We start from the raw sequence: 9,703 nt of genomic DNA on the forward strand, positions 1-9,703 counted from the left end.
TTTAATATCATATTTTGACTTCAGAAATATAGCAACAATGCCACTGTAATACATTTACCCACAGGTTTCCATTAATTCATAAATTGATTTTCATTTCAGTACGCCGAATCCAGGCTTTATTCTACGTTTTCCGGATAAATGACGTTACGCCATCACTTCCGGTTTTTCAAACGTGCAGAACTACCTTAAGTGAAAAATGTATAAAATCATTCAAACTGCAAAAATATTACTACATCACAATGACAAATCATAATTTTGCAAACAATGCCTTTAAATTTGATACTGAAATATAATATTGCATGCATTGCTGTCATTATATCAGAAGATTTGATAATATCCAGAGCTATAACTTGATAAAAAAAAACTGTTTTAAAGCAATCAAATTTCTCCAATTCAGCCACAGACTCATTTAATCAAACAGTCAAAAATTCATTTTGGTATAGTAAACTGTCACTATCTGGAAAAATTTGTCATTTTTTTTCAAGAGCACAAAATATGTTATCGTAATTTTTATGTGTTCTCTTAATTCTTTTCATATACTTTTCTTAATGCTAAAAAATGCTGAAGAGTTTGTACTTACATTTTAGTGTTTCGAAAGCCAACTCGAATGTGAGTCTTTTTTCATTGTCATCATCAAATTCTAAGTCCGTTATTGCAGTTTTTGAATTTTGAGGGCCATTTTGCTCCTGTCGTCTCCTATAATAAGGGTTTTCTAATTCCTCCCGACTCTCGTGCTTTAAACTGCTGAACACTTTTGCGGCATTTGAGTAAATTTTATGTGAATATAAACACGGTTCTTTATAAAAGAAGTCATATTTTGAAGTTTTTCTATCATGTGAACAGTTTTCATTAGACGGGAAGCCATTATGATGGCTTGTGTCCCCAGACATTGCTGAGATATCTTTCATAGTCCCATGAATCAATCGGCTACTTTGTGAAGTGAGAGATACTTGAGTACGAAGTCCGACTATCGAATTATCAGCCGTAGGTGGCATCCCTCGTGATAACCCCAACACAGACAATAATCAGACTGGTCGCTGTTTTCAAAGTCAACAAGCTTCCAACAGTTGTGACTGGTTACTCCACAATTATGCAAATGAGCTTTTCTGTGATTGGTTGCTTGCTGGTTCCACTCTGATCACTTTTTAATACTTTCTAAAAGTAATAAATTCCTGTCAAAAGTATACAAGCAATTGTAAAATTTATCAATCTAAAAATATTGTGCACAATTGAATTAATGAATGTGAAAACATTTTCTCTTTAAAGTACAAATCAATTTCCACTTCACCACAAAATAATTATATTTATACCGGTAAGCATTTAGTATACTTCATTAAAATATTAAATATCCTATCAAATTATAGCAAAAGACCAATTATTGGCTATTTACTGATCAAGTCAAATAAAGTTTTCTATTTCAATAACTGGCAGACTAACAGTTTGCCGACACTTTTAAACACATTTGCCAAAAAATCCAATATCCGTTTTTTCTGTATTATATTTTTCTAAAGAAAAACTTACCTTGATAGTATAGACCTCCGACTTGATACAGTTGCAATTCTTTAATACCAATTTCAGCTCAATGTCGCTTCTTATATCGCCGACTCTTTCCCTCTGCTATTCGAGGAGATTAACTGTAATAAAGTAAACATGGAAATCAAATGACGGAGTTCATAATCATCGACCTTGTGTGTATTTAGTAAACATACCCTATAGGGCACTATGTAACCCTTTATTAACAATCAACAGCACTTGATTGTACCCAAGGTGGACTGCACAAATTGGAAATATAACTCGAATAAACTTAAACATAAGACACTGAATGCGCTTTGATGATGAGTTAATTTACAGTTTCCCTTGATTAGGCATATTTAATTAATCATAAATAGAGTTCAGTTTACGGTCAACTTTTATGAAATATTATGTTAAACCTCTGCTTTTTTCGTTACTGGTTTTCTTTCATATACCTGACTTTGCTATAAGAGATGTTTTAGAAAATCACTTTAAATTTAGATTAACACGTTAAGTCATTTGGCAACTTTGCAGCGAGGATTTAAGGGGTTCGTCTGGACATTATTCAGCTAATGTCGTGTGTCTGTCCTGGGTAAAACTACAGACTTTCCACAAGTAAACTGGAAAACAAGAAATGACATGACAATGGTATGACTCCTAACCTCTGTTGCTTCAACGCTTAAACATCACTGGGGTCAAACTCTTCCATACAGGGATGACAACAGAGCTCTCAAGGACAACAGTTTTCAAACATAAACATACCATGCACATTTTCTTCTCTGTTGAAAATCCTGAAACCCTTGCTGCTAATTGGATTTTTGTTAGTTTTGGATTAAGATATTAATGGATAAGTTAATCAATTTATGACCAATGTCAAATCATTGATTTCATTGGAAAAAGAATTATGTGAAATGGTGCTGAAAATTGGTTCATAATTATCGCTTTAATCTTAATGGGCAGATTAAACAATAGCTTAATTGATATATTCAGCTTGGTAAAAATAGTTGTCGGAAGTAAACCGATGATATTTATGGCTTTTTATGGAAAGATATAGTCAAAAATAATCTAGAGGGCAATCTTTAATTAGATAAGAGTCAATAAGTTCAATGATTTAAGTTGAAATGTTGTGATATGTATGATAGACAGTATTAAATTAACATTGTTTTATCATTCGGAACATGACTTGATTAGGACAGTATTTGTAATGAAAAAAATCAAACAGGTGCACTGAAGGTTGAGGACTCAGGTAATTTCAGCTCGGCATCCAAATATGATTTTGACTCAAAAAGCCATGTGCTTGTAATAGCTACAGTACAGATGAAACAGAATCTGAGAATACAAAACCCTAGAAAATTGTCACTTGTCTGTGCTAACTTAATAAAACCAGCTCAGGGGGATCAATTGTACTACAGAGCTCATCAGTTTGAATCTTTTCCCAATCTATTAAATATTAAGCTACTCCTGACAATTCCTCCCTAATCCCTACTTCATTAAGTTAATTTTGATTAAGTAAATTTCAAATCAAATACTGTGAAATCTATAACATTCTTGGGGGACTAATTTCTATGGATTTCATGGCTGAGACAATCCATGAAATTAGCTCCAAAAATTCATTTCAGGGCCTCTATGGCTGAGTGCTTAAGATCACTCACTCTGAACCACTTGCCCTTCACCAATGTGAGTTTGAGCCCTGCCATGGATGTTGAATTATTCATGTGAGGAAGCCATCCAGCTGGCTAACAGAAGGTCGGTGGTACTACCTAGGTGCCCGCACAGAGGGGCACCTGCATGGGGTCTTCATCCACCATCAAAAGCTGTAATGTGGTCATATGACATAATAATTGTGTCAGTGTGATGTTCAACCTAATAAAATTAAAAAAAAAAAACAAGTTTAATGACCGACAAAATAGCTGTTTGGACACCCCCTCCTCACCCCCCACCACCCCCCAACAAAAAGAACAGACTTTAACAGTAGATTTTTTTGTCTATTTTTTTTATCGAACTAGAAATGTGTCACAGACATGGATGCCCCCGCAACATGAGAAAGGTCACAGGCATGGTACTGCTCACAAACTAAAAGAAGGAACCTTGGCCCTATTTATTTACAAAAAAAAAATATTGTAGGAAAACCAGAAAATTTAGTAATCTGTATATGTAGTGAAAATTGGCTAAGTTCAACCAAGGACTGTGACCTTGACCTTTGAGCTAGTGAAATGGTTTGTGCGCACGACACATCGTCTATCCATGCTTATCATTTGTGTCAAATTATTCTGAAATCGGACAATGCATGTCAAAGTTATGGCCCGGACACGAACACCACCCTTTCCGGAACACACACACAAACAAACACACACACGAAATTGGCTAAGTTCAACCAAGGACTGTGACTTTGAGCTAGAGAAATGGTTTTGCGCATGACACATCGTCTATCCATGCTTACCATTTGTGTCAAATTATTCTGAAATTGGACCATGCATGTCAAAGTTTTGGCATGGACACAAACACCACCCTTCCCCAAACACACTCTGTGACAAACAAACACATATGCACACGGACAGGGGTAACACTATATGCTCCCCCCTCAACCCCTATCCCCCCATTTTATGGCTAAGGCATAAAAATCAAACTGAGTAGATTGTCTGTCATTTTAACAAAATAAGTTACTATTTTCTAAAAACTCTCAGAATCATAAACATACAAGAAACACTGAAAGTCTAAACGTGCTTCGTTTTGAATAATACTATTGGTTTAAAAAAAAAAAGGCATAATTTTTATCGTTTTCAAACTTTTCAAAATAACTATTCAGGCATTACATTCTGTTAAGATATTCAATTGATTATGGCAGCAAAAGCCTTTTATCATTACCTGTATATTATAAATCATACCTTATTCATAAACTTATCAAAAAGTGGAAGTCATGTTTTGTCTGTTTCCAGGCAAGATCAATAAAGAATTTATGAGCTGAGAGGTCCCTGTACAGTATACAATTATGTCAACTCAGGGTGGTATACATGATTTTGCCACTTGTGGGGTTGTTTAATTAAAATTTAAAGGTCAAATCAGCATAACTTGGTTAAACTCAATGTACAGGCATACAGATATTGAGAAGGGAAAAGGTTGGTTTTCATATTACCGTATGCTCTTTGGTGGTAAAACCTGAACCTACATCTTTAAGTTGTCAGGTCAAGGCACATGCCTCCCTGAAGTTCCATAGGGAACTAGATCAATCAGGAAACCTTGAACTGTTTGATTTCCAGGAAGCTCTTTACTTTCTCTGTCCACTAGCAGTGGACATATATCTGTTAATTTTCGTTTCATTCATCATCATACTGCCCTGTAAATTTTGTTCCTTTCAAGTTTTTAATACGTTTGTATTATAGGTTAAAGTATTATTCGTAATAAATTTCTGTCAGTGTTTCATATATTTAACATCAGCAAAGACATTTAGTATTTTAAGGCCTACTTGAAGAATATATTTTTTCTTTATTTTGAACAAAACCATCAGCAAATTTTCAAACAGAACTGTTCTTTTTTTTAAATCCTAACAGAGTTATGTGCACTTGCTGCTATATAACCTTGACCTCTGTTTAAAAAGAAATTAAAAACTAGAGTTATCTGCACTTTGATGCATATATAAACCAGAAAATAACACTTAAATCATTTAAACAAGTGTTCAAGAGCAATAACCTCCCTGTTTACCGGCTCTGAAAATCCGTAAAAATCCTTGTGCAAATATTTAAGTGTTTTATCTAGCATATTTTCTTATTTTCAAGTATATACAAAATGAGAAGTTGTATTATGCAAATAGCCAACAACCAATAAAGAGTAAGAAAAAATCATTGAAGTGTCAAAAAAATCTTCTAATGAGAGATTTGATGTCAACACACAAACTGAAGCAACAATATATCAATGCATAACAATACAGTATTTATTTGTACAGAAAAATTTAAAATCGTGGATTAAAAATTTACAAAGGATATGGGGTCTGTGAACTGTTACACTATTTACAAAAACATGTGAATGTCCAAATAAGTGTTTTTCATATTTCTAAGTTGATTAAAAGAAATGAATTAATATACCGATGTGCTTATCAAAAAGCTTAAGACAGGATGACGCCCAAACCACACTCAGACTTTCAAAAGAAGATATTTATTTGTGCTGCAGTTTGTTGACTGCTGCGCCCGTCAACTCGATGAAAACAATCATTTCAAGCTTGACGGAAACTGTCTCATAGCAATTATGTTACTAGCATCATTATATCACTTTTAATTTTCAATATTTTACTTATTATTCTAATTTTTCACACAAAAAAAACCTTGGAAATTAGTCTGTATAATGCTTGAAATACTTTCAACTGATATCACCAAAAGATTACTATTATATTTTTACATTTCTTAATTTCATTTTACTAACCTTAATATGTGTGGACAGTATTTTTTCTTTCCTTGGACTTGTGAATAAAGTATAGGGTATAAAGTTGTTTATATATTACTACATCCAAACATTTACGCAAATATGACACATTGTTTAGCTGTAACTGGGTATTTTGCTATGTTTACAGTTACTGTTGACTAACAGAGGCTTAGCGTTAACTGTTATACATAAGTACACTGTAATAAAAGCCTACCCTATATATTGGTAATCGCTCTCAATTTTAATACCAGGATAATTACAACATAGCCCGGATTATAACTGAGACGATAGGGGAATAAAATTGAGCCGATTGGGGAATAACCCACTATGATTCAAATCATTTTATTACATTACCATACATGAATATATGAAAAGAATATTTATTGCTTCATAAACATAAGTTCATTAAAAAGAATTAATACTTTAATCTTGTACAGAACAACTGCAATATAATCAAAAGCATTCATGTCTGAAGTTACACTTAAATGGATATAATAAACTACTGGTTTTTTTTCTTTATGAGAGACAATGGTTAGTTTTAATACTGTTTTTAATTATTTGAGCCGTGCCATGGGAAAACCAACATAGTGGGTTTGCGACCAGCATGGATCCAGACCAGCCTGCGCATCCGCGCAGTCTGGTCAGGATCCATGCTGTTCGCTTTTAAAGCCTAATGAAATTGGAGAAACTGTTAGCGAACAGCATGGATCCTGACCAGACTGCGCGGATGCGCAGGCTGGTCTGGATCCATGCTGGTCGCAAACCCACCATGTTGGTTTTCTCATGGCGCGGCTCATTTCAGTTATGCAACAGCAGCCAATGAACTTAACAATTGTTCCTGGATTCTGTACCAGAACTGACTTGTTTACTATGCATATAACTGACAACTTCTCCACATGAAGAAAAATGACTTAAGAAACAACAGTCCAGTTGTCACATGGAACAAAAGCTGCACAGGGCGTTCGTGCATACATGTGATCTCCCGCGCGGGAGGGTCAAAATCACGATTTTTTGACCATGCCTCCTGTCTTCCGACCAGAACCATAATTCTCCCACTTTTCACAAAAAAAAAAAAAAAAAAAAAAAATCAGTATTATGACTGGGTTGATAATTACCGGAGTGCCAAACATGTTTATACAGTAAAGCAAAGTGTCACTGACTGTTGTGTATTATACATGTTTGACACACAGGTAGCTGGAGGCAAGAGTTGTTTTTCACAGGTGAATTTTGATAACATGATCATTAACTGTTTGTTATGATAAGGGATTTGACAAGCAGGGCCTTTTCCATCTGTCTCACGGGGCAGAATATCGGCCCATTCTCAATGCTAATTAGGCTCCATTTTTTACCAATTTGAAGCAAACAACTCCCAGTCATAAGAAATAATTCCCAGCTGAAATGAGTTTTTGATTATTCAAATTAATAAAACCACATAAATAATTGTTGGAAAAACCAACCCATTACTATTTTTAGAACATGAATGTTACTTCCCCTTATGCAGTTACGCCATTTTCTTCCAATGTTTACCAAATTAATTTGCTAATAAAGTCGGACTTATTTCATTGAAAATTGGATGAAAACACACACTCATTTATTTGATAACATCAATCAACATTATTTTGGTAAGGGTAAATACATGTTGATGCATTTCTGTTTTCTGTTTTTCGTGTCAAAATCATTAAATATTAGTATTTTTATACGAATGTGGGTGGTGTAAGGAATTGACATAATTTATGACTTGTGTTCGGACCAATTTAGAGCTTCGTTTTTTTTTTTTTCAGTCTTCAAGTAAACTGAAAATGTTAATGCAATGTTCACCACCATTTCAGACCTAAATTGAGACTTTGTTTCTACAAATTTATTCTGTTAAGAAAGTTTAAGTTAGAACAAGAGGGAGCTTCTGTAAGACAGCATGCTCGACTTTTCTCAGTGATTAACTCTGAATTAAAACTTTGCCAGTAAAAGGGGCATAATAGTCAATAGCTTTGAATGTAACAGAGATATTGGACAATATATAAAACTTTAACAAAACAAAAAATGTAAGTTAAAAAGAAGCATAACTGTGTCAAAATTCAAATCAGGAGTTATGAGGATTGTTTCTTCTGGGGTAGACTTATGCATTATTGTGTGGCCTTTATAAAAATGTTGGATTTTTTCTTTAAGTTTTGTGTCCTCGCTTAATTTATGTCGATAAAAAAACTCCAGTTTTGAGACCCCAACTCCAGCTGAAAAATGGCAAACCTCCAGTTTTGGGATTCTGAACTCATCACATGTATGCGTTCGTGTGTGTGTTGGGTGGGGGGTGGGGGGGGGGGGGGGGGGGGAAATTTGACTCTCAGCTTCTGCAGATGAGCTTTGAGACAATGGCATCAAAGATTAATTATTCAGAACTATTGAATAATTACCTTAAACAATGTCACTTAATTTTTCTTCTTTCTTATTTTATTTCTTCAATTTTTTAATTCAGTTCCGTTTATGTATATTTTTTGTTGTACAAGCAAAATTTTCTAGTTTGATACTGGACACTGGAAAAATTAAAAGTAAGAAGAGTGGCAAACTGTCACAAAATATGACCATTACAGTATATTACTTTTGACACTGAAATACTTTTGTCAATTTTCTCAATTCAAACCCCATAACTCCAGAACATCAAAGACTATCCAGTATAATTCACCTAGTAATTGAACTTGGCCAAGATAATAATGAGTAAGTATGGTGAACAATGGATAAGAAACTGCTGAAGTCAAAAGGTGGACACTGTCAATTTTGCAATTTTAAGTAATTCAAGACCATAACTCAATAGTTACAGGGTATCTAAAGGTTACCTAAGTTGTCTGAGATATTATGACTAAGACCGAAGATTGATGAAAACTGGATAAGAAATTAACTTAATTTAGTGAGCAGACACTGTTAATTTTCTCAAATTTCAGTAATTCAAGGGCAATAACTCCAGAGTCTCTAGTACAATCTGACTGGTTATCCAACTTGTCTGAGATATTATGATATCATAAATATTTTGAACAAGGCAGATAAACACTGAATAAGAACTACTAAAGTTAGAGAGCAGACACTGGCATTTGTTTTACAAATTTTAGTAATCTGAGGACCCTAACTCCAGAGCCTATGGTACAATCTGGCTGGTTATCTAACTTGGCCAAGAAATTATGCCCATAAACATTGTGACCAAGTTTGGTGAACACTGGATAAGAACTGCTCAAGTTATAGAGTGGACACTTTTAGTTTTTGCAATTTTGAGCAATTCAATGGTCATAAATCCAGAGAGACTTGAGGGATCCAGCTGATTATCAAACATGGCAAAGATATTATACCAATAAAATTTATGACCAAGTTTGCTGAACATAGGATACGAACTACTCACATAAGAGAGCAGAAACCATCAATTTTCACATTTTTTTTTGTAATACAAAGGCCATAATTCCAGAGCCTCTGGGACAATCAAGTTGGTATCAAACTTGGCCAAGATATTATGCCCATAAAAATTGTGACCAAGTTTGGTGAAAATTGGATAAGAATAGGGTGGACAACTTTAGTGGACGCCGTTCGTTTGCTGCAGGTGATCATATATGTACCATTTCAGAAAGGTAACTTGAAACATAAAAGAGATATTTTGTTTTCTTCACATCTATGAGAGAATGCTACACACCAAGTCTTGTGCAATAGAAAGCAGTTCAAAAGGCAAAACTGTAGTATTTCTGTTTCTATCTTAGCAAAACGTGCAAGTTCAAAAGGCCAATAGGTAAAGCCACATTAAAAATCA

The 9,703-nt window shown here is 34.2% G+C and overlaps 1 protein-coding gene across 3 annotated transcripts in view; it reads right to left on the reverse strand.

Moving 5' to 3' along the window:
* LOC123556953 (putative methyltransferase NSUN7) overlaps positions 1 to 1,645 on the reverse strand; it is a 32,693-nt gene extending 31,048 nt beyond the window's left edge. For 2 of the 3 annotated variants that reach the window (XM_045348072.2, XM_045348074.2), the window contains exons 1-2: positions 1,522 to 1,645; positions 581 to 1,172 (exon numbers count right to left, since the gene is read on the reverse strand). In XM_045348072.2, coding sequence (XP_045204007.2) covers positions 581 to 995 — 415 coding nt within the window. In that variant the 5' untranslated portion in view covers positions 996 to 1,172; positions 1,522 to 1,645. The remainder of the gene's footprint in view (positions 1 to 580; positions 1,173 to 1,521) is intronic. The other variant, XM_045348073.2, reaches the window with a different exon arrangement.
* Between the last annotated feature and the right edge of the window lie 8,058 nt (positions 1,646 to 9,703).

Source organism: Mercenaria mercenaria, chromosome 5 (assembly GCF_021730395.1).
Source record: "Mercenaria mercenaria strain notata chromosome 5, MADL_Memer_1, whole genome shotgun sequence".
Lineage (NCBI taxonomy): Eukaryota > Metazoa > Mollusca > Bivalvia > Venerida > Veneridae > Mercenaria > Mercenaria mercenaria.